Below are 21110 nucleotides of genomic sequence, written 5' to 3'. Positions count from 1 at the left end.
ATGGCCATAAAGACCATGTACATTGTTTTCGTGACCATTTAATTTTTTAATTTTTTTGCAGCGACAAGAATTTTATAAAAACATTGAGCAGGTACACACGATTTTCATTTTGCGCGTCAGTCGTGTGTTGATTGTTTCTTGGAATGGACGGAGAATACGGAATTATTGTGTTTTGTGTTAATTTATTTATTCAGAAATGGCACGTGGTTTTATGTGAATACAAACAAGGAAAGTGTAATTGAAAAAAATATACCTGGTTTTTGTTCTGCATTTTGATATATGGTATAATTTATTTTTATTTGCAGTTACATGATGTCTGCGTTTGTACATTTGATGGTCACGAAGTAAATATGGAATGATTACTTATTGTTGAAATTGAACCAAACTAGAGTGTGTAAAAATATGTGAAGTTTGCTTGCACGACATTATAAATACAAATAAACAATGAATTAATTTATAAATAAATAAAAACAAATAAATAAAGTTGATTTTGTGTTTTCTTTTCTCAAGTGGCGTCCTTTTTTCGACGACGAAAAAAGTTTTTTCATAAAAATCAAAACATTTTACGTTGTGACCATGTTCTTTTAACTAGAAGAAAAACATTTTTGACGAATAACATAACATTTTAGATCGTGACCATTGTCTTTTAATGGAAATTTTGGAAACATTTTAGATGAGGACAATTGTATTTTTCTTAGAAACATGTTCACTGAGCCAACATGGTTGCAGGTTAAAATGTTACATGGTCGCCGCAAAAATTGCTGCTATCATATTATTTTGCTCTTCGAATATGATTGTGGCAATCATGTTTCTTCTCTGCGTGTATATAAGAAACCCACTTATGAAATTTGCTCCTCCAAGAGGTTCCAAAACCAAATCTCGGGATCGGTTTATATGGGGCTATATATGATTATGGACTGATATGGACCACTTTTGGAATGGTTGTTAAATATCATATAGTAAAACCACGTACCAAATTTCAATCAGATCGGATGAATTTTGCTTCTCCAAAAGGCACCGGAGGTCAAATCTGGGGATCGGTTTATATGGGGGTTATATATAATTATGGACTGATATGATCCAATACCTGCATGGTTGTTGGATACCATATACTAACATCACGTACCAAATTTCAACCGAATCGGATGAATTTTGCTTTTCCAAGGGGCTCCGGAGGTCAAATCGGAGGATCGGTTTATATGGGGGCTATATATAATTATGGACCGGTTTCGACCAATTTTTGGATGGGTGTTTGAGGCCATATATTAACACCACGTACCAAATATCAACTGAATCAGATGAATTTTGGTCTTCCAAGAGGCTCCGGAGGTCAAATATGGTGATCGGACCAATTTGTGCATAGTTGTTAGAGACCATATACTAACACCATGTACGCTTAGAGGTTCCGCAAGCCAAATCGGGGATCGGTTTATATGGGGGCTATATATAATTATGGACCGATGTGGACCAATTTTTGCATAGTTGTTATAGACCATATACTAACACCATGTACCAAATTTCAGCCGAATCGGATGAAATTTGCTTCTCTTAGAGGCTCCGCAAGCCAAATCGGGGGATCGATTTATATGGGGGCTATATATAATTATAGACCGATGTGGACCAATTTTTGCATGGTTGTTAAAGACGATATACTAACACCATGTACCAAATTTCAGCCGGATCGGATGAAATATGCGTCTCTTAGAGCAATCGAAAGCCTAATTTGGGGGTCCGTTTATATGGGGGCTATACGTAAAAGTGGGCCGATATGACCCATTTGCAATACCATCCGACCTACATCAATAACAACTACTTGTGTCAAGTTTCAAGTCGATAGCTTGTTTCGTTCGAAAGTTAGCGTGATTTCAAAAGACGGACGGACGGACATGCTCAGATCGACTCAGAATTTCACCACGACCCAGAATATATATACTTTATGGGGTCTTACAGTAATATTTCGATGTGTTACAAACGGAATGACAAAGTTAATATACCCCCTATCCTATGGTGGAGGGTATAAAAATGTTTAAATAAAACAAGTTATACAGCAGTAAGTTCGGCCGGGCCGAATCTTAAATGCCTACCACCATGAACCAAATATTAGGGTTTCCTTTGAAAATTTCAGGGGGTTTGATGACAGATATTTTACCAAGCAGATCAGTTCAAGCAGTACGCTTCCCACAGAAAAATGTCAACATTTTACCTATGAAGACTAGATTCTGAATTTATAAGAACCATTTTTTATTTGAGTTTTAGAGGAATCATTAACATCTCTTGTAAGTGTGCAAGAAAATGATGCAATAACGCCTTGATTTGAAATCTAAAATCTGTGGATTTGCATCTCAATTATTTAAAAGACTACGAGAAATCTGGAAATTTTGCATTCAGTTTCAAGCAATTTTCATGATCAGTGCGCCTTCTATACCCTCAATAAGTGAAATCGTTCTATATGGAGGCCTTACCAAATGGACCGATAAAACTAAATCATATACACTTTGTTATCGGTCTAAAATGCCAGTATATTTTCAATTTGTGGCAAATCGGATAAAAACTACAATTTCTAGAAATCCTAGGAGTTAAATCGGGAGTTCGGTGTAAAGGGGGCTATACCAAAACATGTAAGGATAAACACAGTATTCAGCACATTTAATTGTAGTTCTAGAATCTAGACCCAAAATCGGAGGGCCGGTTTATAAGGGAGCTATATCAAAAACTGTACAGATACTCAATATATTCGGCACACCCCTTTATGGTCCTAAAATACCTCTAGATTTCCAATTTCAGGCAAATTGGATAAAAACTGCGGATTATAGAAGCCCAAGAAGTAAAATCGGGAGATCGGTCTATATGGGGACTATATCGAAAAATGGTCCAATAATCACCATTTTCGGCACATCTCTTTATTTTCCTAGAATACCTCTAGATTTCCAATTTCAGGCAAATTGGGTAAAAACTACAATTTTTATAAGCTCAAGACGCCAAATCGGGAGGTCGGTTTATATGGGGACTATATCAAAGCTTGGACTGATATAGTCCATCTTCGACCTTGACCTGCCTGCAAACAAAAGGCGAATCTGTGGCAAATTTCAGGACGATAGCGCCATTATTAAAGGCTGTAGCGTGATTACAACAGACAGACAGACGGACATGCTTATATCGTCTTAGAATTTCTCCCTGATCAAGAATATATATACTTTATATAGTCGGAAATCGATATTTCGATGTGTTGCAAACGGAACGACAAACTTATTATACCCCCGTCATCATTCTATTGTGGTGGGTACAGAAATAATTGACACAATGAACTTTTTGATCAAACTCGGAAGACTAAGGCTATGGTCACACTAGGCAAATATTTGACCAAAATGAGTGTCAAACATTTTTCCAGAACCATTTTCCAAATATCTGGATACGATTTTTGGAAAATAACCCTACCATGTTGTTATATATCCAATATGAACTAAATATGTTTTCTGGTTTGGCTGTGGCGACTTCTTTTCTGATTTCTGTCAAATATTTACCCAGTGTGACCATAGCGTAAGTCAATTAAAATAAGTATATATGGCCGTAAGTTCGGCTAGGCCGAATCTTATGTACCCTCCACCATGGATTGCGTAGAAACTTCTACGAAAGACTGTCATCCATAATCGAACTACTTGGGTTGTGGTATCTTAAAACTTCGTTTCTAAATTGTGAGTTAGTCCATACGTGGTATATATTAGACAAAAAAGTTATGTATAGGTAAGTCTACCAATAATTACGAATCGACGGACTTTTGCACGGTACGTAGAGACCCAGAATTGAAATATGGGGGTCGCTTATATGGGGGCTATATGCAATTATAAACTTGATATGGACCAATTTTTGTGTGATTGGGGATCGATTTATCTGAGGGCTATATATAACTATAGACCGATATGGACCTAGTTAGGCATGATTGTTAACGGCCATATACTAGCACAATGTACCAAATTTCAACTGACTCGGATGAAATTTGTTCCTCCAAGAGGCTCCAAAACCAAATCTCGGGATCGGTTTATATGGGGGCTATACGTGATTATGGACTGATATGGACCACTTTTGGCATGGTTGTTAAATATCATATACTACCACCACGTACAAAATTTCAACCAGATCGGATGAATTTTGCTTCTCCAAAAGGCACAGGAGGTCAAATCTGGGGATCGGTTTACATGGGGGCTATATATAATTATGGACCGATGTGGACCAATTTTTGCATGGTTGTTAGAGACCATATATTAACATCACGTACCAAATTTCAACCAAATCGGATGAATTTTGTTCTTCCAAAAGGCTCCGCAGGTCAAATCTGGGGATCGGTTTATATCGGGCCTATATATAATCATTGACCGATTTCGACCAATTTTTGCATGGGTGTTTGAGGGCATATATTAACACCACGTACCAAATTTCAACTGAATCAGATGAATTTTGGTCTTCCAAGAGGCTCTGGAGGTCAAATCTGGTAATCGGTTTATATGGGGGCTATATATAATTATGAACCGATGCGGACCAATTTTTGCATGGTCATTGGAGACCATATACTAACACCATATACCAAATTTCAGCCGGATCGGATGAAATTTTCTTCTCTTAGAGGCTCCGCAAGCCAAATCTGGGGTTTATATGGGGGCTATATATAATTATGGACCGATGTGGACCAATTTTTGCATGGTTGTTAGAGACCATATGCCAAAATCATGTACCAAATTTCAGCCGGATCGGATGAAATTTGCTTCTCTTAGAGGGTCTGCAAGCCAAATTTGGGGGTCCGTTTATATGGGGGCTATACGTAAAAGTGGACCGATATGGCCCATTTGTAATACCATCTGACCTACATCAGTAACAACTACTTGTGCCAAGTTTCAAGTCGATAGCTTGTTTCGTTCGGAAGTTGGCGTGATTTCAACAGACGGACGGACGGACGGACGGAAATGCTCAGATCGACTCAGAATTTCACAACGACCCAGAATATATATACTTTATGGGGTCTTAGAGCAATATTTCGATGTGTTACAAACGGAATGACAAAGTTAATATACCCCCATCCTATGATGGAGGGTATACAAAATTGTGTGTAGTTACGTTTTTAATGAAAAAATTAATTGAGTTTTGCAATCAGAATCAATTAAATTATTAATTGAATTAATTAAAGAAATAATTGAAATTTGCCAATGAAAGCAATTAATTTTTTAATCAATTATTTTTTTTAATGTCCAAGTAAAACTGTGATTGATACTATCATTTTTGTGATTGAAGAAATTTCAATTAAAAAATTAATTGGATCAATTAATTTCGTGATTGTATCATAAAAACAAAATTTTGTGTATAAATAAAGGGTGATTCTTTTGAGGTTAGGATTTTCATGCATTAGTATTTGACAGATCACGTGGGATTTCAGACATGGTGTCAAAGAGAAAGATGCTCAGTATGCTTTGACATTTCATCATGAATAGACTTACTAACGAGCAACGCTTGCAAATCATTGAATTTTATTACCAAAATCAGTGTTCGGTTCGAAATGTGTTTCGCGCTTTACGTCCGATTTATGGTCTACATAAATAAGCTACGTAAATAAGCAAAATTGCCGCATTTGGAGTGAAGAGCAACCAGAAGCCGTTCAAGAACTGCCCATGCATCCCGAAAAATGCACTGTTTGGTGTGGTTTGTACGCTGGTGGAATCATTGGACCGTATTTTTTCAAAGATGCTGTTGGACGCAACGTTACGGTGAATGGCGATCGCTATCGTTCGATGCTAACAAACTTTTTGTTGCCAAAAATGGAAGAACTGAACTTGGTTGACATGTGGTTTCAACAAGATGGCGCTACATGCCACACAGCTCGCGATTCTATGGCCATTTTGAGGGAAAACTTCGGAGAACAATTCATCTCAAGAAATGGACCGGTAAGTTGGCCACCAAGATCATGCGATTTGACGCCTTTAGACTATTTTTTGTGGGGCTACGTCAAGTCTAAAGTCTACAGAAATAAGCCAGCAACTATTCCAGCTTTGGAAGACAACATTTCCGAAGAAATTCGGGCTATTCCGGCCGAAATGCTCGAAAAAGTTGCCCAAAATTGGACTTTCCGAATGGACCACCTAAGACGCAGCCGCGGTCAACATTTAAATGAAATTATCTTCAAAAAGTAAATGTCATGGACCAATCTAACGTTTCAAATAAAGAACCGATGAGATTTTGCAAATTTTATGCGTTTTTTTTTTTTTTAAAAAGTTATCAAGCTCTTAACAAATCACCCTTTATCTCTTATTCAAACCATTAATAAAATTTCAATTTTTTAATGCAAGATTTCTCGTATATATTTTACATGAATACAAATTTTTTTTATTTAGTATTAATTTATATATATTCATGTATTCGGATTAAAGATAATATAATGTAATATTTATATATATATTTTAATTATAATAATAAATTCACATTAAATTTAAATATTTAATACAAGGAAATATTTACATTCTTTTTAATATGCTTACAAATAAATATAATGAATAATACATTATTAATAGAACATTTTCGTTTGTGTTCCTTAACAAAACAATTATCACTCAGACGTATAATACAAACATGGCTGATATGGCTGCAAAGCAAGCCAAAATTGTGGATAGATAGAGAATGGCACAAGTCGTTTGCATCCAGGCTACAATCGGTCCCACACTAACCGATACAATCAATTGACCCACAAAAACCATGCTACTGATAATGGCCACATCCGTGCCAAGACCACGAGCTTGTTTAAGGGGTATCGTTTCACCATCACGAACACGGAACTGAAAACAAATTTGTAAGAGATGATTATTTAAAAAAAAATAATTTTTTTATGAAATACTTACACAATTCTTGGCATGATATTTAGCCACTAAGATATAAGGCATGGTAAATATAGTTCCATATAAAATTCCAGCAGATGTACTAAAGAACAGCACACCCCATTTAGTGGGCCAAAGTCCAAGGATCAGCATTCCAACACCATAGAATAAAATACCACTAATATAAACCGATTTTGTTCTAAGAGAAAAAATAAGAGAGAGAGAGGGAGAGATATAAAGAGAGGATATAGTTAGTTTATTTGTTACATTAGGCATGCAGAAGTAGATACGATTGTACTCATTTTGATACATTTCACATACAAAAGGTACTACAATTACATATTTCATATAAAACTAAATATTTATTGCGTTTTCAAAATATTTAAAAAGTTACAGCGCCAAAGTCTTTTGTCCATTTTGTTGAATTCGATCGTTCAGTGTATCTTTTATGCTTAAACAAACAAAATTGTTTTTTTTTCTGATTCAATCACGAAATTGATTGATCCAATTATTGTTTTAATTGAAATGTCTTTAATAACGAAAATAATAGTATCAATCACAATTTTAATGGCATAAAAACATATTTGATTAAAGAATTAATTGATTAGATTTGAAAAATCAATTAATTTATAATAAAATTTAACTTTTTAATTAAATAAGTTAAATATTTAATTGAGTTTTGCAATCGATATCGCTTAAATTTTTATGAAATTATCAGCAAAAACAGCGTCGCCAAAACAGTGGTGAAAATGTTCTTTTTGGATCCGAAAGTGGTGCATAATTGGCACAGAAGCATTGAATTTAACATGGGTTTGTCATTGGACGGATGTCCACCATTTCAATAGCCGTTTCACTGAATTTCTTAAGGTGTAATTCGAATTCCGTGTTTTGGATGTGAATTAAAAAATTTTGTAATATTTTTTAATAATTTTGACTGAATCGTTTGAGCTCAAACATTTTTAGAAACTCACAATTTTTCTAGATTTGATTTAGCATTTTTTAACAAAATTTTATTAATTTCTACCATTTTATTAATTCTTACTCTGTTTTTAACACATTTGAAAAAAATTTTAAATTATCCATTAAAAATATAAAAAAGCGAGTAACAACCGTATTATGGACATAGCTGTCATCTTGCCTATATATTCCATATGCCAGTTAGGAATTTAACTGCCGATAATTTTTCCGTTAAAGGTTATTGGAGAGAATATATTTGCAATTTAATTTCTATTAACTGATAGTTAAAGCCTAACGTAGCTACATGAAAATGGCCGTTAGTCTTTTAAAAATGTTCAATCAATGACCTAATCGACATAATGGTTCTAGTTTGAATAAAAAGTTAATTGTATCAATTAATTTTTTATTTGAAAAAGTTTTCAGATTCCATTAACTTTTCAATTGGAAATATTTAGGTGATATTTTTATACCCTCCACCATAGGATGGGGGATATATTAACTTTGTCATTCCGTTTGTAACACATCGAAATATTGCTCTAAGGCCCCATAAAGTATATATATTCTGGGTCGTGGTAAAATTCTGAGCCGATCTAAGCATGTCCGTCCATCAGTTCGTCCGTACGTCCGTCTGTTGAAATCACACTAACTTCCGAACGAAACAAGTTATCGACTTGAAACTTGGCACAAGTTGTTGTTATTGATATAGGTCGGATGGTATTGCACACGGGTCATATCGGACCACTTTTACGTATAGCCCCCATATAAACCGACGCTCAGATTTGGCTTGCAGATCCTCTTGGAGGAGAAAAATGCATCCGATCCGGTTGAAATTTGGTACATGGTGTTAGTATATGGTCTCTCACAACCATGCAAAAATTGGTCAAAATCGGTACATAATTATATATAGCCCCCATATAAACCGATCCCCCGATTTGGCTTGCGGAGACTCTAAGAGAAGCAAAATTCATCCGATCCGGTTGAAATTTGGTACATGGTGTTAGTATATGGTCTCTCACAAACAAGCAAAAATTGGTCCATAATTATATATAGCCCCCATATAAACCGATCCCCAGATCGGTTTATATGGGGGCTATATCATCCGATCCGGCTGAAATTTGGTACATGGTGTTAGTATATGGTCTTTAACAGCCATGCAAACTTTGGTTCACATCGGTCCATAATTATATGTAGCCCCCATATAAACCGATCCCCAGATTAGACCTCCGGAGCCCTTTGGAAGAGCAAAATTCACCCGATCCGGTTGAAATTTGGTACGTGGTGTTAGTATATGGTCTCTAACAACCATGCAAAAATTGGTCTATACCGGTCTTAATTATATATAGCCCTTATTTAAGCCGATCCCCAGATTTGACCTCCGGAGCTATTGGAGGAGCGAACTTCATCCGACCCGGTTGAAATTTGGTACGTGGTGAAATTTGGAACATTGCGCTAGTATATGGCCACTAATAACAATGCCAAAATTGGTCCATATCGGTCTATAGTTATATATACCTATTACATATGGGCACTTCTAGTTTTAACGGCTGAACCTTCTTGATTATTTTTCTTTGTTGAACCAACCAGATTGTTCCAAAAACATTAGCAGACTGCTTAAGTTAACGTTTTCCAGATCCGCCAGTAATCTGAAGCTATATGCTTCTAAAAGTTGTTTGATTGATTCTTTTTCCTCCGCATCATGACAGCTCATACAATAGTCATTATACTTCGCGCCAACAGTTTTTGCAAAATCGCCTATCAGGCAGCGACCCGTTATAGCAGATATCAGGAGTGATATCTGACGTCTCGAGAACATTAGCATATCTAGTGTGCGGGCCATATTTGCTTGGTGTCGTTACAACCCTTGCAATTCTCCCATCGAACATTTGCCATCATAACAGCCTTCTCACGCAGCATGAGCTTGCAGGTAGCTAGGGGCATACCAACAAATTCTAGTTCACCTGGAATATGTAAGGTAGTCCCTAGCCTTGCCAACTCATCCGCTTCGCAGTTCCCCGGTATGTTCCTATGGCCAGGCACCTATATTAGGTGAATATTGTACTGCTCAGCCATCTCATTGAGAGATTTGCGGCAGTCGATGGCCGTTTTCGAGTTGAGGAACACAGAGTCCAAGGATTTTATTGCAGGTTGACTGTCTGAGTATACATATATTAATGCCCACATTTTTTGGAACATTACTTCTCAGCCAATTCGCCACCTCTCTTATTGCTAATATTTCAGCCTGAAAAACACTACAGTGATTAGATAATCTTTTCGCTATTCGAAGTTCCAGATCATTAGAATATACTCCGAACCCCACTTGTCCATCCAATTTGGAGCCATCAGTGTAGAAATCTATATATTCTTTATTCCCCGGGGTCTGTGTGCACCACGCCTCACTGTTGGGGATTAGAGTCTCAAACTTTTTGTCGAAAAGTGGACTCGCCAAAGTGTAATCCACTACGTTAGGCACATCTGGCATTATTTTGAGGACAGAACTGTGACCGTAACCTTTTTCCGACCACAGCGATAGTTCGCGCAACTGCACATCCGTTGTTGCAGCTGACTGTTTGGCCAAAATGTCTAAAGACAATAGATGCAGCATGACATTAAGGGAATTTGTTCCCAATGATATTCTTTATTTTAACTACCCAGGAAGTTCTTTTAATTCAATTTTTTATATCTTGTTTTTTTCATATTTTTATTGGGTAATTTTAACTTTTTTTGTTTCAAATAGGTTAAAAACAGAGTAAGAATTCCTAAAATGGTACAAATCATTTAAATTTTGTCGAAAAAAATTCTAAATGAAATCTGAAAAAATTGTGAATTTTTGAAAATATTTGAGGTCAAATATTTCCAACAAGCGTTAGAATCCATTAAAAATGATAAGAAATTATAAAAACTATTTATCTGACGAAATATCACAGAATTTTTTAATTTACATCCAAAACATTGAATTCGGATCACACCTAAAGAAGTGATGCAAATACAGTGCAACGGCTGTTGAAATGGAGGACTTCTGTCCAATGACAAACCCATGTTAAATTCATCACTTCTACGTCAAGTTTGCACCACTTCCGGATCAGAAAAGAACGTTTTCATTACTTTTTTGGCGACGCTTTTTTTGCTGGGTCGTTAATATAACGAATGTGGGTTAATATCTGAAATAATTAAATAAAAAATATTTATACTCACCCGAACCATTTCATAAGCTTTTCAACCGTCAAGGAATACACGGAGCAGGATAATGCATAAATCGACATACCCCAACAGCCAAAACGAACTCCAGCTTCATATAATTCTGCCTTCTCTGAATTAGGTGGTGCCTAAATATACAGAGAGGGGGAGGACGATTAGTGAAAGCTGGCTTAGGAAAAGCAATCTTATGTTAGATCCATAACTTACCATTGGATCACCATGGAATACTGCTTCGCCCACAAAGTCGGTAAAATACAAGCAATAGGTTAAATGACACATCCAACAGAGAAGATTTGTCAAAGCCAAAATTCTCATTGATTTTGGCATTATAAAAATACTCTTCAGATATTTTTTCAATGACACGGGCTTGTCATCATCATCTTCTTCGGTTATTTCAATAGCTTTCGAAGTTAACTTGGCTCCATTTGTTTGTTGATTGGTTACATGACCATTGCTTGGGTGACCATTTGTGGAGGCATGACCATTTGATGGCATAGCACTGCCCCCTTGATAATATTCGAGGGATGTGTATTTTTCAGTTGGTGTATGTCGTACGCTGGCTTCTAAATCCATGGTAGTATTCTGTAAGAAAATTAATTATATTCGAAAATTATTTCAGAACTTTTTTCAAGCCCAGAAAAAAACACATGTACACTGAGAAGTATTCGTTATAGTTTGGATTTTTTTGTACGTGAAAAGCTTTATTAATATACCGTGAAAAGAGAATGAAAATTCGATAAATGAGACCTGTAACAAAAATCCCTATGGGAAGGTCAAAATCTTTGGATCCAAGTAAACTTTTTTTTGTGAGTGTAGTCAAAGCTATATTTTCACAATGTCACATAATCAGTGTTACCGTTGTGACACTTTAGTGGCAAATTTGTTATTTCTTTCCAACTTTTGTGCCATGAAATTGCACACTTTTTCCTTTTTTATGCCACTTATTTCGCATATTGTTCTACTTTTCATTTAATTCAAATTTAATATCGCACTATTTTATATAAAGAAAAAATACGAATTAAATTCATTTTATAAGATTTTTTCTATGCACACAAAAACAATATTTTTGTTGTTGTTTCCAATCACGAAATTAAGTACCCCAATTTATTTTTTATAGAAATTTCTTCAATCACAGAAATGATAGTATCAATCACCAACGTCAATTAAAAAATTATTTGATGCAATAAAAAAGTTAATTGGGATTAAGTTTTGTTTCAATTAAAAAATTTTTGAACCAATAAAATTTTGACAAAATTTTCTATAGAAATAAAATTTTAACAAAATTTTCTACAGAAATAAAATTTGTGCAAAATTTTTTATAGAAATAAAATTTTTACAAAATTTTCTATAGAAATAAAATTTTGACAAAATTTACTGTAGGGACAAAATTTTGACAAAATGTTCTATAGAAATGAAATTTTAACAAAATTTTCTATAGAAATGAAATTTTAACAAAATTTTCTATAGAAATGAAATTTTAACAAAATTTTCTATAGAAATAAAATTTTAACAAAATTTTCTATAGAAATAAAATTTTTACAAAATTTTCTATAGAAATAAAATTTTGACAAAATTTACTGTAGAAAGAAAATTTTGACAAACTTTTCGATAGAAATGAAATTTTAACAAAATTTTCGATAGAAATGAAATTTTAACAAAATTTTCTATAGAAATAAAATTTTAACAAAATTTTCTATAGAAATAAAATTTTGACAAAATTTTCTTGAGAAATAAAATTTTTACAAAATTTTCTTGAGAAATAAAATTTTTACAAAATTTTCTTGAGAAATAAAATTTTGACGAAATTTTCTTGAGAAATAAAATTTTTACAAAATTTTCTTGAGAAATAAAATTTTGACAAAATTTTCTATAGAAATAAAATTTTAACAAAATTTTCTATAGATATAAAATTTTGACAAAATTTGGGCAAAGCAGTCTATAGGGCTTTGCCCAAATAAATTTGACAAACATTCTTTTCCTCTGTTGGTTAAGCTACTCTTGTAGTTTAGTCAATGTATGGTTTTAAGCTGAAATAAAAAACAACAACAATGCTTAAAGAACAAAACCAACAATAACAAAACAAAACAAATGAAAAATAAAATTTTGACAAAATTTTCTATAGAAATAAAATTTTGATAGATTATTTTTGGCTCCAGTGGCAACTATGATTATGAACCGATATGGACCAATTTTTGTGTGATTGGTGATCGGCTATATATAACAATGGACTGAATAGTCTAAGTGAGTCTGAAACTTAATTGGGCTGCCACTTTAACCTAACCTAACTATAGACCGATATGGACCAATTTTGGTATGGTTGTTAGCGGCCATATTCTAACACCACGTTCCAACTTTGAACCGGATCGGATAAATTTTGCTGCTCCAAGAGACTCCAATTCTGGCATGGTTGTTAGAGCCCATATACTAACATCATATTCCAAATTTCAACCGGATCGGATGAAATTTGCTTCTCTACTAACACCACGTTCCAAATTTAAACCGGATCGGATGAATTTTGTTCCTCCAAGAGGCTCCGGAGGTCAAATCTGGAGAACGGTTTATATGGGGGCTATATATAATTATGGACCGATTTTGACCGATTTTTGCATGGTTGTTAGAGACCATATACCAACACCATGTACCAAATTTCAGCAGAATCGGATGAAATATGCTTCTTTTAGAGGCTCCGCAAGCCAAATCTGGGGATCGGTTTATATGGGGGCTATATAATTATGGACTGAAGTGAACCAATTTTTGAATGGTTGTTAGAGACCATATACCAACACCAAGTACCAAATTTCAGCCGGTTCGGATGAAATATGCTTCTTTTAGAGGCTCCACAAGCCAAATCTGGAGGTCCGTTTATATGGGGGCTATACGTAAAAGTGGATCGGTATGGCCCATTTGCAATACCATCCAACCTACATCAATAGCAACTACTTGTGCCAAGTTTCAAGTCGATAGCTTGTTTCGTTTGGAAGTTAGTGATTTCAACAGACGGACGGACGGACATGCTTAGATCGACTCATAATTTCACCTCGATCCAGAATATATATACTTTATGGGGTCTTAGAGCAATATTTCGATGTGTTACAAACGGAATGACAAAGTTAATACAGCCCACATCCTATATTGGAGGGTATAAAAACGAGCTTGGGCTAAAGCCCAAGCCTTACGTCGGTCGACGTAAGGGCCAATGGTGGCTTTCCGTTCGCATTCATCCATCATGGTAAACAGAAATATATTTTTTTTTTGATTCAGACCATAGACTACAGGACTCAGAACCATCGCACTCCGCAAGCGTTAACCAAAATTGGCTTTAAAAGGAGGCTCTTCACTTCATTTCTAGAGCACAAGGGTCACCAAACTGTCCGTATCTCAATGCGTTTTAATTTTGCACTTGGGGCATTTTGGAGAGTAAGGTTGGCAGTCAATGGTTAGCATGTCCGCCTTGCATACAAAGAGTCCTGGGTTCAACACCAGTTACGAACGAACACTCATTAATGCTGGTGACATTTCTGAGTGTTTCAAAAGCTTCTCTGTGTGGTTTTACCGCAATGGGAAACGCCGTTCGGACTACAAAAAAGGAAGTCCCTTGTCGTTGAGCTAAAACATGGAATTGGTCAGTGCTCAGTTATAAGAGAGAAGTTCTCAACAGTGCTGTCACAATGGAGTGAATAGTCTAAGTTAGCCAGAAATAATGGACTACGATTAGTCACTAGAATCAAAGCGATGCCAATGGCAAAGGCATGAGCCGCTCGCCGCTCATCAACCGTGGGGTTATAATAAATGCCGAATATTATCGGAAAAATTACCTAAAAACAACATTGAAGCAGACTAACATTCCGGTCGCAGGTCATTCCAACAGCACTCAGCACGCGCCAACGAAAAATGGTTAAAAGAGGGTTCCTCGCTTCATTTCCTACGCACAATGACCATAAAAATCTCCGGATTTCAATCCTTTAGACTTTTGCGCATGTGGAATTTTTGGAGAGTTTCAATCATCTCAAGACGGCCGAGAATGGGCCAAAATATCGCATAGCCGCATTCGTGCACTTTGTCGGCCGTTTAAAGGTCATAATTCGTGCCAAAGGTAATCACTTTGAACAAGACTAAACTGATCCTAAAATTACATATCAGCCATCTTGTAAACCAAATAATCATTTTGTCTCCATTTTATCGAAAGTCAATCCATGAAAATAGCAGTTCATGGAAGAACCTGGTTTACCTACTACAGACATATTTCTTTGCATATTTTCAGGAATCACAATTGTCGGCTTAATAACACTAAGGTTTTGGAAGGTAAAAGTGCTCAAAATTATATAATTGCGCGTATGATGGGCTAACTAGTCTAAGTGACGTTTAACTGAATAATCTAAGTGAGCCTGAAACAAATCGGGCTGACACTTAACCTAAAGTTCGATTTTGCTATTAAAATGGCACAACGGTAAAATGTATCTCAAGAATCTAAAAGAGGTTGTAAAATTCTATAGAATGCTATCGATAGTTTTATCAAAATCTACGTAAGCTATTGCACTAAATGAGGAGTTAATTAAAAAGTGGCGCAACGTCGCAAAAAGCTAGCACATAACTGTAAAAAGTATGACTTTAAGTGGCATAAAAAAAAACAAAAGAGTGGCACATAAATGTCAACTATTAACAAGTATAAACGGCCGTAAGTTCGGCCAGGCCGAATCTTATGTACCCTCCACCATGGATTGCGTAGAAACTTCTACGAAAGACTGTCATCCACAATCGAATTACTTGGGTTGTGGTATCTTAAATCGTTTTCTAAATTGTGAGTTAGTCCATACGTGGTATATATTAAACAAAAAAGGTATGTGTAGGTAAGTCTACAAATAATTACGTATTGATATGAACTTTTGCACGGTACGTAGGAAGCCAGAATTGAAATATGGGGGTCGCTTATATGGGGGCTATATACAATTATGAACTTGATATGGACCAATTTTTGGGTGATTGGGGATCGATTTATCTGAGGGCTATATATTATGGACTGATATGAACCAATTCATTCACGCACCAAATTTCAACCGAATCGGATGAATTTTGCTCTTCCAAGGGGCTTCGGAGGTCAAATCTGGGGATCGGTTTATATGGGGGCTATATATAATTATGGACCGATTTCGACCAATTTTTGCGTGGGAGTTTGAGGCCATATATTAACACCACGTATCAAATTTCAACTGAATCAGATGAATTTTGGTCTTCCAAGAAGCTCCGGAGATCAAATCTGGTGATCGGTTTATATGGGGGCTATATATAATTATGGACCGATGTGGACTAATTTTTGCATGGTTGTTAGAGACCATATACTAGTACCATGTTCCAAATTTCAGCCGGATCGGATGAAATTTGCTTCTCTTAGAGGCCTCGCAAGCCAAATCTGGTGATCGGTTTATATGGGGGATATATATAATTATGGACCGATGTGGACCAATTTTTGCATGGTTGTTAGATACCATATACTAACACCATGTTCCAAATTTCAGCCGGATCGGATGAAATTTGCTTCTCCTAGAGACCTCGCACGCCAAATCGGGGAATCGGTTTATTTGGGGGCTATATATACTTATGGACCGATGTGGACCAATTTTTGTATGGTTGTTAGAGACGATATGCTAACACCATGTACCAAATTTCAGCCGGATCGGATGAAATTTTCTTCTCCTAGAGGCCTCGCAATCCAAATCGGGGGATCGGTTTATATGGGGGCTATATATAATTATGGACCGATGTGAACCAATTTTTGTATGGTTTTTATAGACCATATACTAACACCATGTACCAAATTTAAGCCGGATCGGATGAAATTTGCTTCTCTTAGAGGCCTCGCAAGCCAAATTTGGGGGTCCGTTTATATGGGGGCTATACGTAAAAGTGGACCGATATGGCCCATTTGCAATACCATCCGACCTACATCAATAACAACTACTTGTGCCAAGTTTCAAGTCGATAGCTTGTTTCGTTCGGAAGTTAGCGTGATTTCAACAGACGGACGGACGGACGGACATGCTCAGATCGACTCAGAATTTCACCACGACCCAGAATATATATACTTTATGGGGTCTTAGAGCAATATTTCGATGTGTTACAAACGGAATGACTAAGTTAATATACCCCCCATCCTATGGTGGAGGGTATAAAAACGTGTCAAATTTTGCTACTAAAGTGGAACAACGATAACACTGATCTAAAGGAGTAGTTTCGGATGAAATGCACATAAAATTATTGTTAGGATAATTAAGATCTAATTTTAATTATTTTTTAGTTGTACAATTTTATAGAAAAGTGATAGCGATGCATTTAGTTCGCATTTTTTGTTTATTTTTTTTACAGTTTTTTCTTCTAATTAATAGGTCACTCTTTTGAAATTCTCAGCCGTAACACCGATCACAACTTACCTCTTGAATATAGAAGACATTGGAGTTATCCTTTTGTAATTCCTTCTTTATAGCTTTGGCAGAAAGTGGTCTCAGCAACTCATCTTTTTCAATCAATTTCAAAGGAATTTCCCGGAATGTGGTCACAGTCAACAGGAAGCAAAAGAAGAAAATCACAGTGACTAAGGTGAAAACGGTTTGTATATTGCCACCAAGGAATGATCCTTAAAATAATAAAGAAAAAATATTTTATAAATTATTTAAATAAATTTTATTTTTTTTAATTTACCTAAATGTGTGCTTTCCCAATCAATGCCTCCAATGGCATAACCTATGGTACCGCCCACTCCAGCAAATAATGTAAACATAGTCAATGCTTTCGGTTGATCTTCTGGTATACACATGTCCAGTAAATATGTACGAGCAGGTGTCTGACATGTATCGGCATCAAAGTCCAGTAGAACCATACCCAAAATTGTCAAAATCGCTGCAAATTTAAAATTTGAAGCAGATGCTATTTCCCCTTCATTCTCGGGTCCCATTAGGGCAGCCACAGTACCATCATGAGCTGAATAATTTTCATTTAAATGTAAGCTGCTGTTATTCGGCGTGAAACCTTCATCGCCCAATAGAACACCCAAATCTTTACCATATGGTACCAATATTAATCCTATTAGTATACCCAATGATAGCAGGGTAATTATGGGTCTTCTGCGACCAAAATTCAAATGACAACGATCACTCACTGAACCCAATAAAGGTGAGACAAAAAATCCAATTAGAGGCGATAAGCCCCAGGCCATGGTCATGTGTTTATGATCAATGCCGATTTGTAGAAGAATTGGCGATACGAATGACGTTTCTGCTGCATAGGCAAACTCTATACCCATGGCTATGGCCGATAAGCGAAACATTTCAAATCGGGTCTTTCGTCGAAAGACATGCGAGTAGTCCCTCTTTTGATTGCGGGCATGATTCTCACGCCTCTTCAGCATGTACTTGATCATGACATTATTGGTCGATGACAATTCATCGATGCCAGAATCAACAGCAACTCCAACCATCTTGATCGATTGTTGATCTGCAACTCAACTCAACTGCAACTCAGGGCTAGGAAAACTGGAAAGAGAAAACAAAAATAAATTTAATTTTTTCTACAAATTTATTTAATGCATATAAAAAAATATAAAACTAATTTGCTCCAGAACATTTAGATATAATTAATTCCCCATGACTGTATAATAAATTGTGTCATATGTGTAACATATGACTGTATATGCGATGACTGTTATAAATCGCGCAGATAATTCTTAAAGTCAATGCAAATGTTATGTCAATCTCAATTTGTATAAATTTATGCATATCTCGTAGCAAATTAAATTTATAGGCTTTATCCCAAAGTTTTTATCAGCATGTATTGGAATGGAATTGTTTTTGCTGTATACAAATCTTCAAATGCATATCTGTGGGGAATAGCGATGGCGTCATCCAATTACGGTTGCCACTTTACCAAAAATCTACAAAATTAAAAAAAATCTTATTTTGACGTTGTTGGTTAAATCTGAAAATTGTGGTTATTATAAAAAATGTTGTTTGATTAAAAAAACTGTTTAATATCGAATTTATAGAAAACTAGCGTAACCCGGCCCGCTTCGCTGCGCCTTCCGAAGCGTATTTGGAGGAACATTTTGCATTAACTTAGTCAACTATATCCTTCGTGCTGAAAACAAATTCGAAAAGATTTCAATTCTTTTAAACAAATCGGACTACTTGATTTTTCGTTTATAGGTACAAATACGGCGGGAGAGGGTGTACCCTTTCCTCCAAAATTTTTTAATAATGTTCTGTATTCAAGTAGTTGGACAATCTTCTATATTTCTTGTGAATTTTAAGTGGGGTTTGTCAAGGAAAGGTATCCTTCTCCTCAACATATCTGAAAATTAAGCACTATATTATAATAACATACAAAGAATTACTGTTTCCCATCCAATAAATCGGAAAAAGCAAAAGTAGTAAAAAATTTTACCACATTAACATTTGCTAAAATGTTGGAAAATGATGCACCCTCTACGTTGGCTGCCAATTTCATGTAAATTTAAGTTCTTTACTAAAAAGAAGTCTGGCAGAAGCCTGTACAAAAATCATAAAATTATGTACCGAGTTCCCATTTACGGACAACCCTCTACTTTCAATTTAAGAAAAAACAAAAACGGACAAAAGGGAACCCTCTCCCCACCTTCGCTCCACTCCGACCTGATATCGGACTATCACGTACCCTATATTAATTTCGCAACTACTCAATGGTCCCTATAAATTCTATCGAAGTAAATCGATAAAGTTTATTTCAATTTTCCCCTTCCCCAACCAAATATCGAAAAATCATATACTAATTTAAAAATTATGTATAAATTTAATCACCTCCTACCACGTCCCTGTAAATTTCAAGTAGATCGGAGATGTTTAAATTGTGCTCTATTGTTTTAAAGGGACGTCACTTTCCCCGATACAATATCGACACCCCTAACCTTCCCTGAAAATTCTTGAAACTTTCCTTCAAGTGTGGGGCAAGGAAGGTTGCCTCTTCGTTCATAACCTTCCCCCACTGCTTTTGTAAATTTCAAGAAAACTTAAATTTTTTGTAGTTTTAGAGGAGGACCTCCTCCCCGACCAAATGTCGAAAAGCGTATCTTTTGTAAACGTCCCAGAAAATGTCAATCAAATTATAAGCCTAAAGGGGCGGCCTCTCTTCCGTCCAAATATCACAAAATCAGGTATCAACTATTACGGTTGACGGAGGTTACGATCTCTCCCCAGTCCTCTGTAAATTTCAAGTAACTCGGTAAAGTTTAATTGTTTCTCTGTATGTACTTAAGAGAAGCGGATGTCTCCCTATGCCCTTTTATTTTTATTAAAAAATCAGGAACCTGATATAAATTTCGTAACCCATGTTTTCTGTAAAATTTCAGTCGGGGGAGTTTAGTTTTGTTTGAACTTTAAAAAAAAAAAAAAACAAAATTGGGCAAAGGGGTGGTCCCCCTCCCCGACCAAATATCGAAAAATAATGTAGCGGATTTTTGTCTACATGCCAACCCCAACATTCAATGAAAATTTCAAGCAAATCGCATAATTTTGTTCCAAGTTTCAAAAAGGAGGGCAAGGGGGAGGTCCCCCTCCCCATCCACATATGAAATCATCGGGTACCCCATATTAATTCCATAACCTCACCACATGTTCTCTGTAAATCTCAGATAATTTAGAGAATTTTAGTTTTTTCACTGTACTTTAAAAAAAGTCGAACAAAGGAGAGGCCCCCCTCCGCCACCAAATATCGAAATAAACAGTAGCGGATCTTTGTCTAGATGCCAACGCCAATCTTCAACGAAAATTTCAACCAAATCGGTCAACTTTGGTCCAATTTTCAAAAAGTCCGACAAAGGGGAGGTCCCCCTCCGCGACCAGGTGTCAAAAAATGAGGTACCCTATTTTCACCACATGAACGCGCCCTACGATCTCTGAAAGTTTCAAGTAAATCGGTTCAGCCGTTTCGGAGCCAACTTGGTACATACAAACAAACAAACAAACAAACAAACAAATAAACAAACATAGATTGAATTTTATATATATAGATTTTTTCAAAATTTAATTTCTATACACATTTTTTTTTCAAAACTTTATTTCCCCAGAAAATTTTGCCATTTTGTCC

At 35.8% G+C, this 21110-nt stretch overlaps 1 protein-coding gene across 2 annotated transcripts in view; it reads right to left on the bottom strand.

Annotated features, from left to right (window-relative positions):
- Positions 1–6421: 6421 nt before the first annotated feature.
- Slc45-1 (Solute carrier family 45 member 1) overlaps positions 6422–21110 on the bottom strand; it is a 63406-nt gene continuing 48717 nt past the window's right edge. For both annotated transcript variants that reach the window (XM_075310557.1, XM_075310558.1), the window contains exons 2-7: positions 17697–18526; positions 17429–17631; positions 11211–11585; positions 11001–11131; positions 6876–7050; positions 6422–6812 (exon numbers count right to left, since the gene is read on the bottom strand). In XM_075310557.1, coding sequence (XP_075166672.1) covers positions 6591–6812; positions 6876–7050; positions 11001–11131; positions 11211–11585; positions 17429–17631; positions 17697–18471 — 1881 coding nt within the window. In that variant the 5' untranslated portion in view covers positions 18472–18526 and the 3' untranslated portion in view covers positions 6422–6590. The remainder of the gene's footprint in view (positions 6813–6875; positions 7051–11000; positions 11132–11210; positions 11586–17428; positions 17632–17696; positions 18527–21110) is intronic.

Source organism: Haematobia irritans, chromosome 5 (genome assembly GCF_050003625.1).
Source record: "Haematobia irritans isolate KBUSLIRL chromosome 5, ASM5000362v1, whole genome shotgun sequence".
Taxonomy (NCBI): domain Eukaryota; kingdom Metazoa; phylum Arthropoda; class Insecta; order Diptera; family Muscidae; genus Haematobia; species Haematobia irritans.
Note: the sequence above shows the minus strand (reverse complement) of the source record. Positions and strands in the feature narration are given on the sequence as shown.